The sequence below is a fragment of the Schistocerca nitens genome, chromosome 1 (assembly GCF_023898315.1).
Source record: "Schistocerca nitens isolate TAMUIC-IGC-003100 chromosome 1, iqSchNite1.1, whole genome shotgun sequence".
Lineage (NCBI taxonomy): Eukaryota > Metazoa > Arthropoda > Insecta > Orthoptera > Acrididae > Schistocerca > Schistocerca nitens.
In genome coordinates, this window is record NC_064614.1 from 520,623,765 (window position 1) to 520,651,654 (window position 27,890).

A 27,890-nucleotide genomic window follows, 5' to 3' on the forward strand; every position below is an offset into this window, starting at 1 on the left:
ATTCTCTGAAAATTATTTCGAGCAGTTAATTCATGAGCCGACGCGAATAGTAAATGGTTGTGAAAACACACTTGACATCTTAGCAACAAATAATCCTGAGTTAATAATGAGCATCAAAACGGATACAGGGATTCGTGAACACAGGGTTGTTGTAGCGAGATTGAATATTGTAGCCCCCAGATCCACCAAAAATAAACGAAAAATATACCTATTCAAAAAAGCAGATAAAAATTCACTTGACGCCTTCCTGAGAGACAATATCTACTCATTCCAAATTAATAATATAAGTGTAGACCGGATGTGGCGTAAATTCAAAGAAATAGTATCGTCAGCAATGGAGAGATTTATACCAAATAAATTAACAAACGATGGAGCTGATCCTCCTTGGTACACAAAACAGGTTAGAACACTATTGCAGAAACAACGAAACAAACACGCCAAATTTAAACACACGCAAAATCCACAAGATTGGCGATCTTTTACAGAAGCTCAAAACTTAGCGCGGTGTTCAATGCGAGACGCCTGTAACAGTTTGCACAACGAAACTTTGTCTCGAAACCTGGCAGAAAATCCAAAGAGATTCTGGTCGTATCTGAAGTATGTTAGCGGCAAGAAACAATCAATGCCTTCTCTGCGCGATAACAATGGAGATACTATCGAAGACAGTGCTGCCAAAGCATATTTACTAAACACAGCCTTCCGAAATGCCTTCACAAAAGAAGACGAAGTAAATATTCCAGAATTCGAATCGAGAACAGCTACCAACATGAGTAACGTAGAAGTAAATATCCTCGGGGTAGTGAAGTAACTCAAATCACTTAATAAAAGCATGTCTTCTGGTCCAGATCGTTTATCAATTAGGTTCCTTTCGGAGTATGCTGATGCATCAGCTCCATACTTAACGATCATATACAAACATTCGCTCGACGAAAGATCCGTACCCAAAGACTGGAAAGTTGCACAGGTCACACCAATATTCAAGAAAGGCAGTAGGAGTAATCCACTAAATTACAGGCTCATATCGTTGACCTCGATATGCAAAAGGATTTTAGAACATATATTGTGTTCGAACGTTGTGAATTGAGTCGAAGGAAACGGTCTATTGACACACAGTCAACATGGGTTTAGAAAACATTGTTCCTGTGAAACACAACTAGCTCTTTATTCACACGAAGTGCTGAGTGCTATTGATAAGGGATTTCAGATCGATTCCGTATTCCTGGATTTCCGGAAGGCTTTTGACACTGTACCACACAAGCGGCTCTTACTAAAATAGCGTGATTATGAAATATCGTCTCAGTTATGTGACTGGATTTGCGATTTCCTGTCAGAGAGGTCACAGTTCGTAGTAATTGACGGAAAGTCATCGAGTAAAACAGAAGTGATTTCAGGCGTTCCCCAAGGTAGTGTCATAGGCCCTTTGCTGTTCCTTATCTATATAAACGATTTGGGAGACAATCTAAGCAGGCGTTATCGGTTGTTTGCAGATGACGCTGTCGTTTATCGACTAATAAAGTCATCAGAACATCAAACGATTTAGAAAAAAAAATCTGAATGGTGCAAAAAGTGTCAGTTGACGCTAAATAACGAACAGTGTGAGGTCATCCACATGAGTGCTGAAAGGAACTCGTTAAACTTCGGTTACACGATAAATCAGTCTAATCTAAAAGCCGTAAATTCAACTAAATACCTAGATATTGCAATTACGAACAACTTAAATTGGAATGAACACATAGAAAATGTTGTGGGGAAGGCTAACCAAAGGCTGCGTTTTATTGGAAGGACACTTAGAAAATGTAACAGACCTACTAAGGAGACTGCCTATAGCCGGCCGAAGTGGCCGTGCGGTTAAAGGCGCTGCAGTCTGGAACCGCAAGACCGCTACGGTCGCAGGTTCGAATCCTGCCTCGGGCATGGATGTTTGTGATGTCCTTAGGTTAGTTAGGTTTAACTAGTTCTAAGTTCTAGGGGACTAATGACCTCAGCAGTTGAGTCCCATAGTGCTCAGAGCCATTTGAACCATTTGACTGCCTATATTACGCTTTTTCCGCCTCTTTTAGAATACTGCTGCGCGGTGTGGGATCCTTACCAGCTAGGACTGACGGAGTACATCGAAAAAGTTCAAAGAAAGGCAGCACGTTTTTGTATTATCGCGAAATATGAGAGAGAGTGTCACAGAAATTATACAGGATTTGGGCTGGACATGATTAAAACAAAGGCGTTTTTCGTTACGACGGAATCTTCTCACGAAATTCCAGTCACAAACTTTCTCCTCCGAATGCGAAAATATCTTGTTGACACCGACCTACATAGGGCGGAACGATCACCACGATAAAATAAGGGAAATCAGAGCTCGTACGGAAAGATACAGGTGTTCATTCTTTCCGCGCGCTATACGAGGTTGGAATAATAGAGAATTGTTAAGGTGGTTCGATGAACCCTCTGCCAGGCACTTAAATGTGATTTGCAGAGTATCCATTTAGATGTTGATGCAGCTCTGTGAAAAGAACATTGGCCCACTGTTCCAGCGCCCAGATGGAATGCAGGTGACTCTTCTAGACGTTCTCCTCTGTAAAGACGCACCAAAGGTACACAAGTACATATACAGAAGGTCTCCAACAATAAAAGCCACTCTGCCGAAACCTTCTGTACACCGTTTGTCTCGATACAACACTTCCACTGGATGCTGTGAGATCCGGCGCCAGTTGATGAGCAGTACTAAGGAGTCTCCTTACATCCAAACAACGTCCTCTCTTTCTGATATCACACGTGATCGGCCCTACCCTGGTCGTTGGGGTACTGTTTCGGTCTCTATAATCGTTGCCACATCCGACAAGCAACAGAACGATTCAAATTAAGCCACTGGACCTCATCAATTTGCGACTGTTCTGTTTCCATTCTTCTTACGGCGTCTCACCCCAGAGAATCTCGTAGACATCTTCTTTGTTCCATACTGTACCGTCGGTGACTGTGTACACAGCGATTGTAGATGTGGGCCTACCTGGCGAACACTACGCTGTTTGATAGATACCCTGACGTCATCGTTGACGTGGTTGTCTATTGACTGGAATGCCATTTTCCTTCTGAAACACGATTGTAGGGACATCTGTTGACGGTTTGTATGGTTTCTATAACTATGCGCTGAATTCGACACAAGACAGGGAAAAAGCGGTTCGTTGCTTTAACCTTGGACACCAGTGTAGATCAGTACTCCGCAAGCCACCTCACGGTGTGTGAGGAAGGGCACTTCTGCTACCTCCATCTGATCCACCTACTCCCTGTACCACCAGCGAATGTGCTTGGGAAGAATTACTGTCGGTAAGTTTCTGCATTAGTTCTAAAATCTCGAATTTTCTAATCGTCGTCATTTCACTCTTTGACATAAAATTCGACCGGCGGCCGGCCACTTCAGAGCCTAAGTCCGCGCCGATCGCGACATGGGACAAATAAACTGGCCAACTCGCTAATTCTCAAAGTCCGGTTACCTGCACAATCTGGCAACACTGTAGACTGCGGCACTTCCTGTAGGAAAACTGGTCCCATGATAGAGAAACCCTAGGCTAATTACGCTTGTTGTCTAGCGGTAGCGTGCGTTGTTTCTGTTCATAATGTCAGTGGATCGAGAACAGCTCGCATGAAATATTTATATAGCCTCTACTGTTTGAATGGTGAAGACGTGAATGTAATGGTAGCGCAGATTCAATCTATTTCGCCTTCTGACACACCGATATCAAAATTTTATCCAGTAACCATTTTGCGGCAGATTTCCTGCAGACTGTCCTCATCTGGACGCCGTATGCGGCAAAGCTCCGGGATCCATTTGCTGGCTACTGGCAGCGGCCGTGGCGACAGCAGCGGCGCTGCACTCCCCCGTTCTTTATCGAAAGCGCCTGCTACCGCTCATCGGTTTTGATGATTTAAAACACTTTATTATTAAATGTTGCTCCACAGAAAACTTCTGCGATTTCCATTCACGCTCAAAAGCAACGGAGACAGACGCCCTGATCAGTAGGTGGGTACTGTATTACATTAATCGGCAAGAGCTGACTGTGGCCCGAAATTAATTTTATAGACTGGGACGAAATTAAACAACCTCATTACATCCGATGAATTTATAAATCCTTCATACCTCGTTTCTTTTCCTTTCAAACTCAATTATTTGTGCAACTTTTGCTCAATGTTCGTATGTTTTCGTCAAGCCAGAGTGAGCGTCTGTGGTGTAAAGTGTATTACAGTTATTGTTTCATTCTTTATGGTAAGTCTATGCGATGAACTGTGTGAATACCTTGGAATGCATGCTCTGTAGCAGTGCAGGAACACTGCACATTTGGAGTTCAATGTATGGGTTCATGACCTATTTAATGTAGATCGGAAGTGATAGTTAAGGTCGTCAGATTTAAAACAGAAAAATTTATCGTTTTGGAGGTTTCAGAGAACGGGAAGGAATTGCTAACGCCGGTGTCAGAAAACGTCTACAGTTAAATGCTATTGCAAAAAATTAGCAGAGAGGAACTATATTAATCAACATGTTCACTTCATAAACAACCTTCTGACATGTTAGACCTATATGACGAACAAAGCTCAAATTCGTATCGTTGACAGTCGGTTTGAATCTTTTCAGGAACTATTTTACAGTGAAGCACCTTGGCATTTGCAAAGGAGACATCCATGATATTAACATAATTTACTAAGTGGAAATCGGACGAAGATTAATGTTTAAAGGCATTCTTCAGATTTCGTATAAGGAATTTTTACTAGCAGTTTGCAACTCCATTAATTAAAATGGAAAATAAAAGGTTGTATTCAGCGGCTTCTACCGAGATTGGACTGCTATGTCATATAGTACGAGCACCGCAACGCACAAGGGAACCTCTGAGCTAACGACACACTGGCGGCAACCGGCGGACTATAGTCACTGCGATGTTGCCTGAGCCTCAAAACGCAACCTTAAACACACAAACAGGTGTTACTTATGTGAAGAACGCCGTTCTTGGAGTCCAGAAATTAAATATACTTTCTAAGTGTCTCATCTTACTGTGGATTATATCGTATGAGTCTTCGATGTGGAAAACGAATGTCAAGTGAATTTAGCGAGGTAATGCCGGCCTACACCCGGAAGTAAATGCACTATCACAGTGTTGACAAATAATTGCTACGACGCTGCCAATTCTCGGCTCTTTTACGAGACAGCTCTTCAGCGAAATGCTTGTCGTGATTGTTCGATACGGTTCTTCAGAGTGGAGACGCGCGCGCACGTTTGGTTTTTATGCGGCGTTCTCCCCTGACAGTTTCTGACGTAGCCATGTGTGCTATGTATACATCTGAGACATTCAATTATCATTCATCCAGACTGATACATGTTTCAGCTTCCGGCGTGGAAGAAGGCTGTTGACGCCGAAATCAAGAAGAGACGCAGTCAACAAATATTCGATTCCTCGTGGCATTCATTTCATTTGAGATGTAATAAGAGGTAAAGCGGGATATTACTTTCGTTACACGAAAGATCTGCCGCACATATTGATAACGAGAAAATCTGCGCCTTCATACGTTTCCTCTTTAAAATCTGTATGCTCTATTATATACTAAGTAGCCTGATCATTGTTTCAGTAATGTTACCCTCTTGTATGATCCCGTAACGATGAACAGATTCCAAATGCTTCTCTCTGCATGAAAGTAGGTGTTCGAACCCTTCTTGCGGTTTTTTTTTAATTGCTTGGAATTCCTGAAGCAGAGCACTGTGCCTTCCCCCCTCGTGGGTTAGGTCTCAAATCTAACCCGCTTTTTATCCAATGGCATAATTTATTCAGACAGCATCAGCACAAGTCTATCAAACAAAGCCTTCCATTTACAGTTGCAAATATAAAAATCTATATCTATATCTATGTCTATTGATCTCTGAGTTGGCACAATGCAAATATATTCTTAGCATTTAGTTGCTGAATTTAGTTCTGGATGTTTGCAGAGAAAAGGAAAAGTCAGTACTTCTCGCTAGTGTAATATAATGTGAACCAGCAACTACCCTTTCCTTAAAACACGACTCAAGCAGGTCCCCAAGTAGGTACCAAGGCACTGCTGCATACTGTTTCCTGAAATTTCTCTGATGACGGTTAATGCAGATAGTTCCAATTAAGAAATACAAAACGTATTGCAGGTTAGTTCCTAGGATAGTTATATTAAATTTGCGTTGCAGACGGCACATGAACGTGACGACTATCCATATTACACATCAGTATAAAAAGACAATATTATGGGAAATTAGCAGGATTACTCAACATGAATTCTGAAAAAGGGGGGACTGACCGCACAGGTGCTAAACGTCGTCAAGAATATACGAAGTCCCAATAGCATTAACAATATGAAGATCGTCTTCGACAGCTCGCACCTTTCACATTGCTATCTCCACCCTACTCCAGACAGCCATAGGTGGAGTTGCACTACGTAGACGATGTAATGGAAGTCCTTCAAACCAACAACAGACCACATATTGAAACATTCAAGCGAATTCTCCTGCAGCGTAAGCTTATTGTAACTAATCTAAAAATTATTGGGGAGGAACATTGTCCTATTAAAAAAAAGTAAAATGTTACACACTGTTACATCAAACGGACATTATCTATGTCCTGTCTTGTGTCATACTCATCTATAATATCGAGTGTACTATCAAAATGATTATATATAATGGATGATAATGTAATGCATTGATACCAGATCGTGGGTTCACAACAGTATTGATGCGAAAATAAAACAGAAGTTCGCAAAAGTGCGGTTGTGCATTTTCGTACGTTTTCACCTCGAGATGTACCACAGATAATGCATACTAACAAACTTGGTAACTGTCCCTGTAGTTTTTTTCCCTCTTATTTCAGACCGAGTTGATCAAAAAAAGTACAATTTCGTGACTCTTATAGATGCTTCGAATCTGTTCAGTAATTTTGTCCTTAATTTTGATGTGACTTAAGATTAGTGAAGTCTACGGTAATGGCAACCCCTGCGAGCTTGCTAGGACACACTTACATGTGACAGGTAACACGTGATTTAAAACTTACCGAAAGGAACTGATACATCTTTTGCAGAAAACCTGGAACTGCTTTCGGAGGCAACTATCATTTTATAAAGTCACTACCAATTCCTGCATAAACACTCTCACTGCCATAATAGCGACTGCAGTAGATAACTGATAACTCGCAACGTGAAGGATGAAACAAGGGGTAGCTTCTGCATGACTCAAGGATGGTCAAGATGGTGTACCCAGTGATAAAACATAGCATTAGGATTTTACCAGAAATATTGACCCTTGGACAATGTGTCTAATAGTGTATTTTAAACACGACAGTAAGCCATCTTAGGCACTGTATAACATTAAAACACTTGATAATGGAATTTAAGCAGAAATCATGATCGTGTAAATGTAACACTGTAAATAGAAAAAAATAGTTTAATGGCGGTACTGACTTTAAATCCACACGTAATTGCTAGAATACCTTGCTACGCCAGGTATCAGGTACCCGTTATCACACGCTCGATCTGAGTAGTTAGTTTTTATTGAACCAACCTGCTGTGTTAAAGAAATTGATCAGAGCAACTGGATGAGTTTATTATTTTGGTATAATGTATGAAAACCCACTTTTCCCACTTATCCTATCCTAAATAGTGGACGATTGGGTTGAGAACAAGGTAAATAGTATGCAATGTGGATAGAATAGGAGTGAATATTGAAACGAAATTATTACTCATGGGAAGGCAATGACGTATCGATATGTAGCGACATGAGAGTTTTCTGAGGTAAAGGTCTGTCTCTGACATTGGAGAGACGGGGGCCTAGGTTAGTCTGTATTCTTACGTTAAGCTCATTGAGTAGAAAAGCGCTGGCAGATTTCATTGTGTGCTGGGGAGAAGACAGACAGGAGTTTCAAATGCTTGAAATTCTGGAGCCTTGATTGGCCAGGATGCACACCACATTCGCCGTAGGCGGGGAGAGAGCGGCAGCGTGACTTGCCTGGGGACAACTGAAGCAGCAGGATAGACTGAGGAAGTAGCGGAGCAAAATGCTCTCCGCAAAGGGAAAGGAAATGAGTTATTTAAGGCTTTAATGTTCCACCTCACGTAGAAACCTTCTCTTTCAGGGTAGATTTAATTTAATATAATATTTTGGAGGCAACCAAATTGTTTATAGGCGGGTAAAAGATAGGCGGATGTGAGAATACTGTGTCGCGAGCGTGAAGAGTAACTTGAAAGTTAACGGAATTTGATATTTCGTTTGAGTAATTCGATGAACAGTAAAGTGTTAGAATTCAATTGTAAAGCAGGTATGACACAAACAGCATGCATGTGATGAACTATTATAGCCTAAAGACTTGGCACTCACCACATGGGGCTGATGAAGAAAATGATGAAGTGTGGATGAGTTAGTGCTAGGAACCATTAGTTTATAGGTAGGAATGTGTTGATTTACCATAATTCTTTTTAGTAATGGTCAATTTAAATTCATGATTTTGGTCAGTTTGTTTAAAAATCTGATCTGGAAGTGTAGGAAAATATTATCTCGTGGCTTTAACTAAACGAGCTGCTAACAGAAATTCATGGTAGAAAGTAATGCTCTTAATTTTGATCCGAAAGAATTGGTTTTCAAAGAAGCCATTTGTAGCTTGCATGTGTTTCAGTTTGTAATTTGACGAGTTTCTGAAATTCATGGTTAAAGGCAAGGTTGCTAATTTAATATGAAACATTAAGAAGTCATCTTTTGTGAAATGAGTCAGTAGAAATTTACGTGTGACGCTGATCTATAGAACAACGGGACTTGAAAGATACGTGGGAATCAGTGAGATCGCTTTCCTGACTTAAATAAAGGGAAAACAGCATAATAGTAATTCCTGTAGCCATGCTATGCACGCTATACGCGAATTGTAAGTATTCTGAAAAATTCTGTGTGTGTATTTGTGTATCTTTTGGAGGGGAGGTTTTGGATGGTATATTACTTAATTGTGCCGAGATATAATTAGGAAATCAGTCTAAGTAACTTGTGGAGTTTTTTTTTTTAGTTGCAATAACGTGTCGCTTACGAAAATGAGGGGAACGTAAATTTCAGAATCGCGACCGCGCGAACTTTCCAACCACGAGAGACTTAGTTAACATCGAGGAATGTCAATAAGTTAGAGGTGTTTCTGGGATCAGACAGTGATTGAAGAAGTTACAGAATATTTGTAATACTAGTCCGCGTGGAGATACGATAATTGCTTTGGCCAATGGTAATAAGAGTGATAGTGTGTTGCTGTGACGTTATCAATCAAGCAGTGTGGGCTATCCTTCATTCCTTCTCGTGGATGAGAAAAAGGTTATCTTCGTAAGAGACCATAGGAAGTAGAAATATCTTTATATGCGCTGTTACAAGATCAGCTGTTAGGCAATGTAATCCTGTGTGTTACTGGTAACAGCGTTATTATCTTTTGAGAGATGAAAGTAAGACAGAATGAAAAGAAATAGCTTACAGAACGGAGAAGGAGTTATTATGTAGGTCCAGTTACGATTCCGGTTACTTACGCGTTTTCTTTAAACACAGTCGGGTAATTAACAGTGCACCAAATTTGGGGTTAATACTACAAAATCAAACTTTTATCCGTATCGCATACATTTGTTTATTTATTTCCTTGAGTAAAGAATTTAATTAGTAGTTGCTATGTGTAAGAATCACGCAGTGACACATTTAATGAGAATACACAAGGATCATTTAGCTCGCAACCGGTTTGACCTTTATTTTTCTTTCAGTGATGAGGCTAAATTCCTCGAGAGATTGTGATGATCGTTTATCTCCCACCATGTATTCTCTATATTTTCCCATAGAGTTTCTGAATTCCTTGACCCAGGTGGTAACGACCTCGTAACCTCCCCCCACATATTTTCAATGGGGTTGATGTCTGGTGATTTTGGCACGAAAGGAAGAAGTTTTATTCTCTGCTGACCTTGGAACCACTTCTGGACGGCTCTGCTATTATGAATCGGGCTATGGTCCTGTAAAGAAACGATCATCCATTAACTTAGAAATTTCAATACTTCTAATACTATAGATAATTTCCATACTGTGAAAAAATTCGACAACTGCAAAGGCTGTGTAGTTTAAGCTACAGGTTACAAATTATTCGGAGGATTCCACATTTCAAAACACTTTGCTGACAAAAACCTACATTGACAAGGGGAGGGTGCTGGGACGGAGATCAGAATACAGAGTGAAGGTAATATAGTTTAAAGCGCCAGTTATAGCACGCAGGTCGGCCTTATTTCGAAATATACCGCCTCCTATGCTTTGGTAATGATGAGGTGGGGTGTAAGTTGTTCAATACAGTGCGGCAGTCTGTTGAACTGTTAGACTCTGTTGCATGGTTGTAAAGCTAATCTGCTTCGCTTATTCAAAACGATTGCTAGCCTTCACTATGGAATTCTTTTTTCTATCTTTCCACTGACAAAGATATACAGAAGAAACAAATCTGTTTTTTAGCGAGATATTCTCTACGGACTTTACACGTGCTCGTTCATTCAATGTGTTGCATTTACCGAAGGCGACCGTGGCCGGTAACGTCGCCTGTTCACACCCCGTGTCAACGCGGGCCCGCGCTCGGAGTAAACGCCTGCAGCTGAGATAAATAACTGATTTCAGGAATGTTAATAAAATTAGTCTTCCCTTCATATTAGTAAGAACTAGATAGCACTACGTGTACGTATCTTTATGTAATGCTCATTGGCAAAAGCAATTCGTTTATGCAATGTTGCTGTTTTGACTATGATCATAAAATCTGTAAATCGTAACCCAATTCATATATTTGCATGCACCTACGGGATATTAAACATGAAAACTATTTGTTTCTTTGTCATATAATTTTTAATCAAGGCAATTCGGGCAGTTGCCAGCTGATATCAAAATTGAATGTAAAGGAGGAATAAAGGAAAAGATATACGAGAAATAAATCTCGAACCCATGAACAACTGTGTACTATCCTGGAAACGTGCTGTTGCGGCTATCTGACAATTTCAAAGGATGAGAAAATCATCCTGTCCACTTTTTGAGGACGACATTTCCTGACAGAAAGCACACTAGGGTGAACGGCCTTAGGTTGAGCCACCAGGAACCTCAAACTACGTCACCAGTACGTTCACACTCTGATTCCTAGCCCCGTCACCACGCACTTCCCATGTCAAAGTGGCTGGCAGAAACGAGCGCGAACGACATGGGATTAGGTGATACAGTCCTCGCCTGTCCTGTTTGACAGTTGTGTTATCATTCACCCATGCCAAGAGGTGAGGAAATACACTTACGAAAACGCTGCCCACATTTTAATTTTACATGTGGACATTACTGCACAATTATATTCTAAGTTACGAGAAGTGACCTGGAGAAAAAGAGCGTATACCTAGGGGGATATGTTATAGATCATGATTGTAATGTTAGTAAAGTACTGTAAAGTATATTTTATCTTATGCTTAACTTTAAACGAAAAATCAGCCAAGGCAGTCAATAGTGAAAACTACAGCATGCCTCCAAGAAACATACGAATATCGTACAATTTTAATAAAAGAAAATATAGATCGGTTTATTCGGGAACAAAGTAAGAACAACCAAATCAATTACAGGTTTGTATGGTCTGCTAGTTAAAAGAGAAGAAATGAACCGATAAAGAAATAATTCCTTCATTAATTTAGGAATGGTTCGAAATGGAAGGTGTAATTTTACTATTATATTAACTGGCCTGGATTGAGTTGATTAATTCCAATTTTTGAACAAATTACAGCCCAATAATCAGCACAAATGGAATAAAATAGAAATATAACGTCTGGAAATGAGTAAGCGAGGACGTCCTTTGTCTACATAACTGCTTCGAATATAGGGTATTAAAAACAAGTAGTCCATATTTCGAGAGCTGATAGGATGGACAGAAAGAAGACTAACATTTCCAGTAAACAAGACCAATGAGTCTGAAATGAATATCTTAAGAGCAATGAGCATTTCTTCACCTTTACTATTATGAAACACATCTGTTGTTCTACTCAAAACACTTCTCTTGTACTGAAGAAGTGCTCTTACGATATGCACTTTGTCTTGTTTTAGTCCATACTACCGACTCGCAAAGTATGGAATACCACTTTCCTTAACACCATGTGTATATGTATTACAGAAGCAATACAAACAACGGAACAGTTAACATTAACAGTTAAATTCAATTGTGAAAAGATACGCTGCATCACATTTGTTAAAAATTTCGTAATTGTTCCATATTTAGAAACAAAATGAACAACATTTTGTAGGTATTATCCGAAAATCGAGAAAATAATAACACTGGAATGTAAGAACAACAACAAATGGTAATGGCAATGAGAAAAAGTAATAAACATATGAACACACCAATAAAATCTGATGCCATTACAAGTATAGCACTTCAGCCACGTCAGGACCAGAATGAGAGAGAAATAGATGCTTAACAAAAGTATAACGAAGAACAGCGCTAGCAAACCATTTACGTTTACGAATAATTTTCTTTCAAGTAAACATACAAGTCACAGAAATATAGAAACACGCTGCAAAATGGATTATGTAGAGTACTCTTTTCTTTGTAAGTGAAACATGGGATCTGAAAAAATTAAGTATGGTCCGCCTACAGGTAAAAGGATACTGAATGTAGTGGAAAATGACCAAAACAAGGTAGAAGGAGATAGAAACGAATCGCAGAGTCGTATAAGAAGTAACTGTGGAGAGAAGCCTAAGAAGAGAAAAGGTAAGTAGGCAAATGAAATTTATGTATATCAGTTATTTATACACGGCGTCTTCCTTACACGTACAATTATGGAACGAGGCACTAAGGAAGAAACTTAAATAATGCCCGGGAAAGTTGCATTTCAGGGCCATCAATATCAAAGCAAGGTGAAGAAATCAAAATTATACAACTGAAAATGTAGAGCAGACGCTTCGATAAGAAGTAGAGCTTATCAAAGTAATGAATAAATCGTAGGAAAAACCGGAAATACTCTTAATTGTTCCACACGTCCACTGTTCATACCTGCACAACATATATTTCACAGCCTGGGTACGGCATTTCAGCACTCGGCTTCATAACGTAATTCAGTATGTTAATGTAGGCCTCTCCGTTGAGAATTCCCTCTGGTCTCCAGAGAGGACCTGCCTCATGATCCGAAATGTAGCTCCATACAGCTACAGAGAACCGTACACTTCTTTGTCTTTCGTTAAGATACATTGGCTGGAAGCGTTGTCCTCGTGGGCGGTATACCTAACGCAAAAAACATTTGCGTATTAATGCAGATATTGACAAATTCAGGGGTCATATTTACTTATCAGATGAGGGATTAACTACTAAAATCATGATATATTATTTATTATTTTGTTCCTACTACAAATGTAAAGTCACTAACAGCACAAACTAATAAATTTATGGGGAAAATTTAGTGTGTCTCCTGAACAGGGGCGTCGCTACAGGAAGAAAATATTTTTTCATCCGAAAAGATTACTCTAGTCCAGTCAAAGTCGATATATTCTGCTACAAAAACCACGCGATCAATCCTTCTATAGTCGGTCAATGGCTGATTCATAGCAGCTCTCCGACAATATAATCCGGCTTCTTTCAGTCTCCTCGCAACAGTCTTTCCGCTGCCGGAAAACTGAGATATCTCTTTCAGGCCACGGCATCTGAGGAATGGATTAGCACGTATATTCTCCAAACCACGTTAATCATCTGTTGCAGTAGACACACAGGGCCGGCCACTTCCTCTTTTCCGGCCTATATAGCCCCTTTCCTGGTATTCTTTCCACCAGCGTCTAGCTGTTCTTGCCGGTACTCCACACTTTTCTCCAGCTTATGATGCCGAGTAGTTGCCATGCTCAATCAGTGCAACCACACGCACCCTACTCTCGACTCCACTGCGACTGCATTGCGACTGTCGCCCGTGTGACGTTAGCACGCGTTTTATAAACAGAACCATTTACAGCTCAGTGGAGAAACAAAGACTGACAAAATAAAAAAATATATTTTTCAGTTAAAAATATAAACTTCGTTAAAATGCTTTGTCAAGAATCACTGTTAAGAAAGAAACGATCATCATTAGGGAAGATATTAAATGATGCTGTTGTTCATTATGTCAGACCACAAATAAGCAATGAAAGGTAAATTAAGGTTTCTGTCCCAGTCACGTAATCCATTTGACTTGTTACTTGAGTAACACGTTGAAAAAACACTGCGCCCTCTTGACACGACCACTCGCAGCATGTGACGTGATGGTTCAAATGGTTCAAATGGCTCTGAGCACTATGGGACTCAACTACTGAGGTCATAAGTCCCCTAGAACTTAAACCTAACTAACCTAAGGACAACACACACATCCATGCCCGAGGCAGGATTCGAACCTGCGACCGTAGCGGTCGCGCGGTTCCAGACTGTAGCGCCAGAACCGCTCGGCCACCAGCGGCCGGCTGACGTGATGAGCAGTGTGCCCAGACACGTGGTGTTTGTGTTGACGAAACAGGAACGCGGCGGCAGCCACTGTGATGTAGAAACAGCACTCGATCTTGACCATGATCACATCACTCGACTACCCAAAAACTGATTCCCATTCTCAAATCCAACGGAACTAGTGAAATCTGCGTTACCCGACTTTTTATCATCACAAAAACACCCTTCCCATACACTACCAGACTCGAAAGCATTCATGAAATGAGTTTTTCGAAAAGTATATAAATCACTTCTGCATCTTGTGACGTAAAACATGGGTATTGTTACTGCCCACAGTGTTGTATTCCAGGACCTGCTGACAGGAGGCCCTTCTTCAGAAGTGGTCTTCTGTATATTGGAATCGCTGCTCAAATGATTTGATGCTCTAAAGCAAGTCAGAGCTTTATGGGTGTCTAACTTACGGTGTGACTAACACTCGATTTAACGCTTTAACCCATTACTGGCCAAAACTCTATCGGATCATTTTCTGCAAACTTTTATACATAAATACGTTACATCGAGTGATTAATTGAATAAAAAGTTATTTTGAAAATTTTCAGTTTATTAGAACAAAAACTACAGACCGTCCTATTTTTGGGTCATTGGCCAAATGCGCTATCCAGATTCACAACCTTATTCTCCATGCATAATATTGTAAGAAGCAACACAAATAATAAATAAAGAATGTTTTAATATTATTGAATGTCTATTCAGTATGAAATGAAGCAAAACACTTGTCGTGTACACCAACATTGCTCCTATCACAAATTTTTTGTTTTCTTTTCTTGCAGTAAGCGCATCTATTCTGTGTTTTACTCTCTTCTGTGTTTTACTTGGCACAGTGAAATGATTTCCTGGATCTAGTCGTACATCTGTGCTCACCCGTGCTCCCATCAATTTGCTTCCTTGTGATCCTTCGCGTGTGGTACTGATCCTGTTTTCTTTGATAGGTAAAACGTCACTATTCTCTGTCGGACATCCAAAAGTGAGAGCTTCTCTCTAAAGTACCGGCTACATCATGTACAACAGACTCATTGTTCAATACATTTTCATCAATGTCTTCTTCATCTGTTATTACATCTGCATCGGGTGGAATAATCGCCAATTCTACGTCATCATCTTCATCGTCACTCTCTTGATGGTTCGCTAGTTCTGCTAGAATTTCTTCAAGTGTAAGACCACCCAGCACGTTTTCATCCTGTTGGAATCTTAAAATTCGAATAGAACATGAAAAAAGCAGATATAAAGAACGTAAAATGCAATTCTTCTCTGTATAATACGTGTATAAAAGAATAGGGCACATCAACAATAAATGATAGTGTAACATGCCATTGTCCCATTATTGGGATGCATAATATATATCGATGTTGCACTTACTTGAGAAAATCTGAAGTATACTTAATCTTACATGGACATCCTTATGTTCATAACAAACACGCTCAGACAACTAAATCGTATACTTAATATAACATGGACATCCATATGTTCATAACAAACACGCTCAGACAACTAAATCGTATACTTAATCTTACATGGACATCCATATGTTCATAACAAACACGCTCAGACAACTAAATCGTATACTTAATCTTACACGGACATCCATATGTTCATAACAAACACGCTCAGACAACTAAATCGTATACTTAATCTTACATGGACATCCATATGTTCATAACAAACACGCTCAGACAACTAAATCGTATACTTAATCTTACATGGACATCCGTATGTTCATAACAAACACGCTCAGACAACTAAATCGTATACTTAATCTTACATGGACATCCATATGTTCATAACAAACACGCTCAGACAACTAAATCGTATACTTAATCTTACATGGACATCCATATGTTCATAACAAACACGCTCAGACAACTAAATCGTATACTTAATCTTACATGGACATCCGTATGTTCATAACAAACACGCTCAGACAACTAAATGACAGCTCATTGTCGTCCAAGAACTACCAGCAGACATACAGTGCTGCGCAGTGCGAGAACAAAAAATCGGCAAGTTTATAATTTTCCTGACGTGAAGTACTCAGAAAAAAGTTATTTATTTTACATTTACAGGCATTATAGCAGTTAGTTGAACCTACAGGTGCAACAATAAAGCCTAAAAGCTCCATTGCTTACGTACAAATAAGTAAAATATACGCGTCCCAAAAAAGGGACAATGGCCAGTAATGGGTTAAGAAATCTCTGAGGCCGGAAACAATGAGAAAAGTTCGAAAACATTTCAGTGCGTCATCAAGGAATGGGCTGAAAATTAATGATGGCTGCAAGAGAAACGCTACCTAACGTGACCAGGTATTCTTTCAATTACACGTTGGAAGTAGTTCCCATATGAGTACACTGATGCTTTTGTATCAAGATCATATTTTGGTCTATCAGGAACTAGATTCGATGGAGACTGGTCCAACTTCAAGGGACTACATCAAACCCTCCCTACGGTCGCTGTGGCCAATTTGCTCCTCTTAATCTTACTCGTATTTTCTTTCATTCCGTCTGGTGTGTGCTGCAAATTTAAAGGCTCGTTCAGAGGTTCTGAGCGCTTTTATAAGCACAATTTTCTGTTTTCATCACGGTAAACATTACATATATATGTTATTTCTCTTTCCTTGGTGTATAGCCTTTAATAAAAGGGTAATGAGAAGCAGTAAAATTAGGTAAGGCTATGCAGAGGGTATTAGGTCAGGAAATGAGACGATGGTAGTCTTAGGCGTGGTTTCCAATGTGGGCAGCAAAATAACTGCTGCGGCAGAAGTAAGAAGGATATGAAATGTTGTCTGGAAACAGAAACAATAGCTTTATTGAAAAAGAAAATCTGATACATCCAAAACTGAATTCAAATATCAAGGCGTATACTCCGAAAGTATTTCTCTCCGTTTCTGCTGTCATTTGATGATGTAAGTAAGCAAGAACAGTGGTAATACATGAGCTTTAACCATGATACTGGTCACAGACGTGGGAATATTACTCAAAGGGTTAACAATTAGGTTTTCTGCTCTTTTTAGACATGTAGGCATACCGCCATTACTGTCATTAGGACTGCATTGTTTCCGCATCCGTTCGTGAAGAATTCCCGCTAAGGAAACGGAATCTTCTTGCCACTAAAGTAGTCGACTCACAACGTCGTACGCCTTTCTTGGCATCTGTATTGGTATGAGAATGATTTGCGGTTGTTGGACTACATTGTATCTGCTACATCCATTTAATATTTTCATGTCATCTCGATCAAATATTGTCAGTAATTATCACAGAAGGAGTGGTTTTGAGATAGGAAACGTATTTCAGTTCAAAATGGTCGCTTCATGCAAAAGGTGGTCGTACTCTTCATGTTTCACTTTGGGAGCTGTATACATCAGCTACGATTATGTTAAGGGCAGTATTTACTACTGCGCGAACAAGGCACTGCTGCAGCAAAGTGCTCAATTTATATAACTATAGCTGTTTTTTTCATTAGTTCCAGTTTTTCTGCAGAAGCTTGATCTTATCAATTCCTTCTGCGAGTGCTCTTTTTTAAGTTCTAATGCCTAAGGGGCCAAACTGCTAGGGTCATCGTCTCCTAGACGTAGAAACTACTTACACTAACTTAAACTAACTTATTCGAAGGACAACACACACATCCATGCCCGTGGGAGGACTCGAACCTCCGGCAGAAGCGGCCGTGAAATCTGTGACACGCCGCACCAGACCGCTCGGCCACACCGCGCGGCAACTACTATTCTAAAGGTCAAAACTGAGAGACTATTCTTAACCCTCCGTATCATATGTGTTTCGAAAACCTCTCAGGATTTGCGACAGTAGTATTCTTCGCGAATGCCAATTTACAACAACAACAAAACAAGACTAAGTCCCTGAAGAGACTAGAATTATCTGTCAGGGACCCGAATTTGTGTTGTTTACATCATCTCGGTGTCAAACAAGACGGTAACAGTCACTGAAGTAATAAACGAGGTTATTATTGATGTATTAACTATGGCAGCTATATCCCTTTCACTGAAGCTGATGAGTATAACTACACAATTCATTGGTAGATTTCAGCGGTGTATTTTTATAGATTTTTATATTCACAGCCATTTTCAGTCTCCATTGCAATAAACTTCATTCATTATTTGCTTGTTCTTGTTACGATTATTAATATCATTCTCTCACTTTCAAGACTTTTCACATCCCTATTTAGTATCGATGCACATAAAGAGTAGCTATGAAAGAAGGGTCTGCATCAGGAATTCCGAGCAATAAAACACAAAAAACAACGCAGGAAGAGTTCGAACGCATACTTTCATGCAGAGACATGCATTTGGAATCTGTTCATCGTTACGGGGTCAAACAAGAGGGTAACATTACTGAAACATTGATCAGGCTACTTAGTATATAATAGAGCATACAGATTTTAAGGAGGAAACGTATGAAGACGCAGACTTCCTCGTTATCAATATGTGCGGCATATATTTCGTGTTACGAAAGTAATATCCCGCTTTACCTCTTCTTACATCTCAAATGAAATGAATGCCACGAGGAATCGAATATTTGTTGACTGCGTCTCTTCTTGCTTCCATCCTTACCAACATATTTCTTCATTCTCGTGGTAATCACGACATTCTATATGTATGCTGCAAAAGATTGAATGTGGACACATTCGACATCGAGGTGCAAACCGTTTGGTATGTTACATTATGTTCAATTCAAATAAGCTTCCGATGTATTTTTACTTCGTTTGTATCTTAAGATGATTATGAACGTTACGGAAAATTATCTCACATGCTTTATGTTGAATGAGAAACATTGAATCATCCGTTGTGCTTTCCCTACGTTAAAATGATATGTCGGCGTCAACAGCCTTCTTCCACGCCGTAAGCTGAAACTTGTATCAGTCTGAATGAATGATAATTGAATGTCTCAGATGTATACATAGCCCACAAGGCGACGTCAGAAACTATCAGGGGAGAACGCCGCATAAAAACCAAACGTGCGCGCGCGTCTCCACCCTGAAGAGCCGTATCGGACAATCACGACAAGCATTTCGCTGAAGAGCTGCCTCGTAATAGAGCCGAGAATTGGCAGCGTCGTAGCAATTATTTGTCAACACTGTGATAGTGCATTTACTTCCGGGTGTAGGCCGGCATTACCTCGCTAAATTCACTTGACATTCGTTTTCCACATCGAAGACTCATACGATATAATCCACTGTAAGATGAGACACTTAGAAAGTATATTTAATTTCTGGACTCCAAGAACGGCTTTCGTCACATAAGTAACACCTGTTTGTGTGTTTAAGGTTGCGTTTTGAGAATCAGGCAACATCGCAGTGACTATAGTCCGCCTGTTGCCGCCAGTGTGTCGTTAGCTCAGAGGTTCCCTTGTGCGTTGCGGTGCTCGTACTATATGACATAGCAGTCCAATCTCGGTCGAAGCCGCTGACTATAGCCTTTTATTTTCCATTTTAATTAATGGAGTTGCAAACTGCTAGTAAAAATTCCTTATACGAAATCTGAAGAATGCCTTTAAACATTAATCTTCGTCCGATTTCCACTTAGTAAATTATGTTAATATCATGGATGTCTGCTTTGCAAATGCCAAGGTGCTTCACTGTAAAATAGTTCCTGAAAAGATTCAAACCGACTGTCAACGATACGAATTTGAGCTTTGTTCGTCATATAGGTCTAACATGTCAGAAGGTTGTTTATGAAGTGAACATGTTGATTAATATAGTTCCTCTCTTCTAAATTTTTGCAATAGCATTTAACTGTAGAAGTTTTCTGACACCGGCGTTAGCAATTAAATCTGATGACCTTAACAACCACTTCCGATCTACATTAAATACTTCATGAACCCATACATGGAACTCCAAAAGTGCAGTGTTCCTGCACTGCTACAGAGCATGCATTGCAAGGTATTCACACAGTTTATCGCATAGACTTACCATAAAGAATGAAACACTTTACACCACAGACGCTCACTCTGGCTTGACGAAAACATACGAACATTGACCAAAAGTTGCACAAATAATTGAGTTTGAAAGGAAAAGAAACGAGGTATGAAGGATTTATAAATTCATCGGATGTAGTGAGGTGGTTTAATTTCGTCCCAGTCTATAAAATTAATTTCGGGCCATACTCAGCTCTTGCCGATTAGTGTAATACAGCACCCACCTACTGATCAGGGCGTCTGTCTCCGTTGCTTTTGAGCGTGAATGGAAATCGCAGAAGTTTTCTGTGGAGGAACATTTAATAATAAAGTGTTTTAAATCATCAAAAGCGATGAGCGGAAGTTGTGAGACATCCGTTGAAGTTCGTTGTTGATCGATTGACTCAGTTTTTTTTTTATTACAGAGGGAGTTAACCCTATGACCGAACACGCTGAGCTGCCGTGCCGGCTTGCCACTAGACCACAGGAGCAATCAACCTATGGTTTCTCTATCATGGGACAAGTTTTCCTCCAGGAAGTGCCGCAGTCTACAGTGTTGCGAGATTGTGCAGATAACCGGACTTTGAGAATTAGCGAGTTGGCCAGTTTATTTATCCCATGTCGCGATCGGCGCGGACTTAGCCTCTGAAGCGGCCGGTCGCTGGTCGAGTTTTATGTCGAGTGTACATGTGGGAGGAAGAAATATGTTGAATTTTAATACTAATCCTCTCCGAGATGCACAACGCTTCTCTTGTAGCCTCTACCACCGGATTTCGTAGAGCATCTCTGTAACTCTCTCACGCCGACTAAACGATTCCGTGACGAAACGCGCCACTTTCAGTTGCATCTTCTCTATTTCTTCTATCAGTAATACATGGTAAGGTCCCAAATTGACTAAAAATACTGAAGAATCGGTCGGTCGAACAAGCATCTTATGAGCCACTTCTGTCGTGAATGAGTTACATTTCCTTAAGATTTTTCCTTTGAGTTTCAGACTGACATCTGCTTTTCGTAATATTTGTTTTATGTGGTCGTTGCACTTAAGGTAGCTCTGGACAGTTACTCCCACTTGTTTTACGGTAGATTCTGTTTCCAGAAATTTGACATCAACAGTGTAATTCTACAAGGTGAATATCTTTTCCTGTGTACACGTAGAATGTTAGATTTATTTACGTAAAGGGTCAACCACCAGAGGTTGCAGCATTCAGCAACCTTCTGTAGGTCATTGTGCAATTCGATACGGTCTCTTAGCTTTGGTACTTTCTTATAGACAATCGCATCATCTGCAAACAGTCTTAAAAAGCTTCCAACGCATCTTACTGTATGATTTATATAAATTGTAAGCAGTAACGGTCCTGTCACACTTCCTTGGGATACTTCGAAAATTATTGAAACATGTAGATTTTGTTCCGTTACGAGTGACCTGTTGAGTTCTGTCTACAGGAAGTCTTGAACCAAGTCGCAAATCAGGTAAGCTCGTATTTTTTCACTAAACTGCAGTGCGGGACGGTATCAAAAGACTTCCTGAAGTGAAGGAACACAGCATCAACGTTGTCTATGGCGCTGTGGATCTCATGGAGGAACAGAGCGGGCTGACTTTCGCAAGATCTCTGTTTGTGGCATCCTTGTTAATTTTTATGAAGAAGTAAAGCTGTGAGGACGGGGCTGAGTCGTGCTTGGGTAGCTCAGTTGGTAGAGGAATTGCCCGCGAAAGGCAAAGGTCCCGAGTTCGTGTCTCGGTCCGGCACACAGTTTTAATCTGCCAGGAAGTTTCATATCAGCGCACACTCCGCTGCAGAGTGAAAATCTCATTCTGGAAACATCCCCTACGCTGTGGTTAAGCCATGTCTCCTCAACATCCTTTGTTTCACGAGTGCTAGTTCTGCAAGGTTCGCAGGAGAGCTTCTGTAAAGTTTGGAAGGTAGGAGACGAGGTACTGGCAGCAGTAAAGCTGTGAGGACGGGGCGTGAGTCGTGCATGGGTAGCTCAGTTGGTAGAGCAATTGCCCGCGAAAGTCAAAAGTCCCGAATTCTTGTCTCGGTCCGGCACACGGTTTTAATCTGCCAGAACGTTTCGAAATTTTTGTTTTCCAAAAACGTCGTAATTTCTGAGCATAAAACATGTTCTATAATTCTACCGCAGACTGCCGTCAACACTATAGGCCTATAATTACATGTGTTTTTCCTACCGCCCTTCTTGAAAACGGGCGTGACTTGCGCTTTTTTCCAATCACCAGTTACCCTCCGTTGCTCCAACGAACGTCTTCGCTCATTTAAATCTCCGAACTAGTCCTAGAGTTCTGGGCCGTCCCAATAGTTCCCGTTGTTGCTTTACACGCTGCAGTCTTGGATTTCTCATAATTTGGCATATTCGCAACGAAATTTAAGCCTTTACCTTTCACATCTTACATTGCCTCTTTAAGAAAACTGAAAAATAGGCACTTTTCTTCGTGGACTCGTTTCCTCCAGTGATGCATTCGTTTCTCGACCAACATATCAGTTTCGTCAGATGGACGAGAATATCGCTGTTCAACAACGATTCTACCATTTGCGTTCTTAAACAGCCACGTACTTACTCCTTTCACTCACAACCTATTCGTATAATCATCACGTTTGCTGTGCATACAGTAACGATGACCATCATTGAGCATGGATGTGTGTGATGTCCTTAGGTTAGTTATGTTTAAGTAGTTCTCAGTTCTAGGGGACTGATGACCTAAGCAGTTAAGTCCCATAGTGCTCAGAGCCATTGAACCATCCTTGAGAAGAAATAGCTTCCCTTTCGTTGTTGTAATTTTTTCTACTACCCACAGCGTAAAGAACTCCTTTAGCTTACTCCTACGAAACTGTACGGAAACGAAGGCTGTCGGTGAGGACCCTTCCTGTCTGACAGCGACAGCACATCATCTGCTGGTAAACGGCTGGCGTAAATCAGCAGTGGGAGAGGCTCTGGTTGCAAAACGCATGGTGTAAAACTGGCCGGATGTCCCGCGGTACCTACAGCAGGACCAGAAACACCACATTTGGAAATCCCACGTAGCCAACCTGCCGGCAGCTCAAGCTGCGTAGCTCTCTGCGTCATAGCAGATTACACAAATCTCCTCACCACAGTAAGGCAGCAATCGTCGAGGATTGTGTAAAACCATATTTGGTACTTGTAGTGGCGTAGCAAGACAGCCACGCCACTCGGAGGTAGCCGAAAGGCACGCGTTAAGCTCACGCAGATTGGCGTGAGGTCTGGAACAGGACAAAGTCTTGAGAATTGCAAATAAAGTACGTAGATGATTTAATACTTAACTTTAATCCATAATTGGTGTACATCGCTCTTGACTGTACATGCTTCAATATAAATATCAATTGAATACGGCGCCTTGCTAGGTCGTAGCAAATGACGTAGCTGAAGGCTATGCTAACTATCGTCTCGGCAAATGAGAGCGCAATTTGTCAGTGAACCCTTCCTATGAACGTCAGCTGTACAACTGGGGCGAGTGCTAGAAAGTCTCTCTAGACCTGCCGTGTGGCGGCGCTCGGTCTGCGATCACTGACAGTGGCGACACGCGGGTCCGACGTATACTAATGGACCGCGGCCGATTTAAAGGCTACCACCTAGCAAGTGTGGTGTCTGGCGGTGACACCACAGTACTGTTGTCTCAGGAAGGTTAAACAGTCCCGAACCCAGGCCTAAATCCTCTTTAGCGTTTGAACGTAAAAGAATCGTGTCAAGTAGGGAGCTTGTTGTCTGGGTCCAGTCCTGTAGTAAGGTAAGCGAGTAGGTTTACTGTAGATGTGGTTGTATAACGGTGCCCAACAGCATTAATATTAACGTAAATCAGTGTAAGACTTGAGTTTGTGCATGAATATAACCTAAGGTGAGCAAATAGATGCCATACAAAGTTTCTTGGACAAGTAAGCTCCTGGATTACGTCCATGGAGAGCCATTTATCTAGTAGTGACATGGTGATATGACAACTCACATACCGCCCTACGCTTAGAAAATTTCAGAACTAAAACTGTTCTTATTACTTTTTCTATCTCTTTATGAAACGTAGTTCATCATAAATTTGCCACGCCATACGTCTTTGTTTCGGGGATTTGAGATGAAACGATATGCGCATGTTTCTTTCTTGGGTCGTCATTAAGTTGTTCTTCCATGATGTCTCGTCTGAAATGTTGTTGCCTGAATGCTCCTGCCATGTTTAAGTTGACTTTTGAGCGCCGTATTAGTAGTACTGATGCTCGTCACATCAATTTCTTCGAAGTACAATGGAAAATGAAAGTTATAATACGAGAACTGTGATATTTCGGATCACGAACGGCATCTTACGTGTTCGGTTGTCACTCAGCGTTCCAAAGATATTCACAAAAAAGCGCAGTAGTCGGCAAGCAACTGGAGAAACTTTTCACACTTAAATTCTAGACTGTTCCCGACGTAGCTGCACCATTTCATTTTGCAGTCCTGTCTTCTCATGCTGTATTTAATTTACTTGATCGTCAGAATAACATTTTTTTCCGCGACTACACAGCATCGAGGCCCGTAACGGAATGCTGCGAATGCAGTAATCTAACTCACTGCTCCTCTATAGACCATTCTTAGCAATCAGTGATAATTTATCTATCATCGAGAGCCGTCAGACTCGATATGAAAAAATAAGTGCCGGCCGGGGTGGCCGAGCGGTTCTAGGCGCTACAGTCTGGAACCGCGCGAGCGCTACGGTCGCAGGTTCGAATCCTGCCTCGGGCATGGATGTGTGTGATGTCCTTAGGTTAGTTAGGTTTAAGTAGTTCTAAGTTCTAGGGGACTGATGACCACAGCAGTTAAGTCCCATAGTGCTCAGAGCCATTTGAAAAAATAAGTAAATCAAATTGTTAAAAAATATCAGATGGAAATATCAAGAGGAAGGATACAAGGCTCTTACAGCTTGTTGCAGGAAACTTTATCGCTTGTCTGCCAGCTAACAAAGCCTCGGAGGATGTATAGTGTTTATTCTTCTCGGGTTTAACATTGACATTAGGGAACGAAGCGCCAATTCCTTGTATACAACAGCATTGTGGTTGGGGTATAACTGCCAGGTTACGCTGTGATGTCTTAGGCAAGAGAATTACTACTGACTGTGTCTGCTCACTGTATATCTTTACATTCTCGATTTTCCGGCTTATTGCAAAAAATTTCTCTGATTTCTAATCGCACCATTACTTACTTCTTTAGGAAGTAGGACATCTATCCAAGTTGTTCAGAAGATTTTTCATATGTCCGATTATGAATGGAAGAGGAAGTGATCACCTCGGTAAGTGCTCACGTTATCATCATTGCCAGCCACTCGACGACAGACAGTCGCCGGCCTGTTCTCGATGAATTTAGCTTTCCCCTGTATAGCCCATCTGCCCCTCAGCCCGTTTCAAATTCGCAAACACTTAGGTAATTGCAATTACGAAACGCGTGTAAACATGCGAACGGATTTTAATTACACAGAAGGCGATCACAAAAGAGAGCGAGCTGTGTCATCACAGGCCCTGTCGCCAGAGTAACAAGCCTCCAATTAATTTGGGACGAGCTTGTGCTGACGGGCAGCGCCGGCTGGCCCGCAGACTGCGGTGCGGCAGGCGCAGGGAAGCGGGGTGCCCGCCACAGCCCCTGTAGCAAGATCTGCCACTTGTCTAGCATAACCAGCTGACAGTATTTGTGTTCCCGAAGGAGGAAGCAGGAGTTGATAGAGTTCAATTCGACAATGACTGCAGAGGAAATTGGTTATGGGTTATTCCAAGGATACATCATAACACGAAGTATTTTCATATCCTCCTGCCCTTATTTTGCCATCAACGCAGACTAACATTCCAATTCAAACTAGGAAACATAAACGTGCGTCATCAGACAGCTATCGACAAATTTTACTGCCGCTTCAAAGTATGCAGTTAACTACCACTCTCTGCACGTCTTGCAGGTTCTCATGCAGGGGGCAGTCACAAATATGGAATCACCAAATACCGTGCCGAATATAGTGTAGGAGAAACGTTAACATCAAAATTTAATTTCCAAGTGAGTCTTATACCACTCTTCCCGCAAAACAAAGGCAAGTTCAGGTAAGAGTGATGAAGCTGTATAGCTATCACGCACTCTTCTCTCCAAAGCAGATCATAATGTATTTTTCGTATTAAAGAAATTTCCATCATTTAACTGTTAATTGCTCTTTTAATGCATACAATTATCATTTAGGCTTTATAGCCATTCTCAAATGAATGTTTAAATATTAAAATATGTCTGACCTCTCTGTGACGTGTCATCACCGTGAATTTTTTTGTTTTATTTATTGTTACTTTACACCTCATACAAAGGTGGGCTGGCAATGGATAAATCTACACCGCTCTTCAACCACAAGCATTACAATAAAAGAGACAAGGAAGACAGAAAAGTAACAGATTGGTGGTTAAAAAGCAGTAGATACAAAAATTTAAAACACGAAGACGTTCACACTCGACGAAAAAACACGAAAAACTGTCGACACTGCGCACAAACACTAATGACGTAGACGGTACAAGTGAACGAAGGAGCGTGGCGGCGAAAAACACTAAATCACAAACACGATGGCACACACACGAGAAACTGATGGCGATGATCTCCGGCGCGCGAATGTCCACTTAACGTGTGCGAGTCTGGGGACCTGCCAAGAGGGGAAGAAGGTGGTGGGGGAGGGAGAGGGGAGAGCAAAGATGCCAATAGCAGAGGAGATGGTGGGAGGAATGAAGGTACAGGGGTAGGGGAAGCCCGGGGGAGGAGGGGGAAGAAGGAAGGAGGGAGGGAAGGGTGAGAGAGGGGAGAGAGGGTGCCCATAGGAACAAACACAGGAAGTGGGAGGGGAGTATCAAAGTTGGTAGGAGGGGTAGATGGAGGGGAGGAGGGCATCATCAGCGAGGGGGAGCTGGCGGAAGCCACCTTAGGAGAGGGTAAAGAGAGTGGAGAGATGTAGAGCAGGTGGGACGTGGAAATACAGATGAGGCAGCGGGTGGGGGTGGGAGAGGATGGGAGAGACAAGCAGGTGAGGAGGATCGAGTTTACGGGAGGTGTAGAGGATCTGTATCCGTTCAAGGAAAAGGAGGAAGTGGGGTAACGGAATAAGGTCATACAGGATCCTCATGGGGGACGGGAGACGGATGCGATAGGCCAGGCGAAGAGCATGGCGTTCAAGGTTCTGAAGGGATTTGTAAAAGGTAGGAGGGGCGGAGATCCATACAGGGTGGGCATAGCAGAGGATGGGGCGGATGAGGGATTTATAGTTGTGGGGGATGGTGGAGGGGTCCAGACCCCATGTACGGCCAGAAAGGAGATTGAGGAGATGGAGTCAGGAGTGTGCCTTGGCTTGGATTGTCCGGAGGTGGGGGGTCCAGTAGAGGCGACGGTCAAGGGTCACGCCAAGGTACTTAAGGGTGGGGGTGAGGGCGATTGGACGGCCACAGATGGTGAGATAGAAGTCAAGGAGGCGCAAGGAAGGGGT

General features: G+C 41.4%; 1 protein-coding gene across 1 annotated transcript in view; it reads left to right on the top strand.

The window, feature by feature from the left end:
- The first annotated feature begins 12,607 nt into the window (after positions 1–12,607).
- LOC126258791 (proline-rich protein 2-like) overlaps positions 12,608–27,890 on the top strand; it is a 155,516-nt gene continuing 140,233 nt past the window's right edge. Inside the window, exon 1 of the mRNA XM_049955673.1 lies at positions 12,608–12,758. Within this exon, the coding sequence (XP_049811630.1) occupies positions 12,608–12,758 (151 nt within the window). The remainder of the gene's footprint in view (positions 12,759–27,890) is intronic.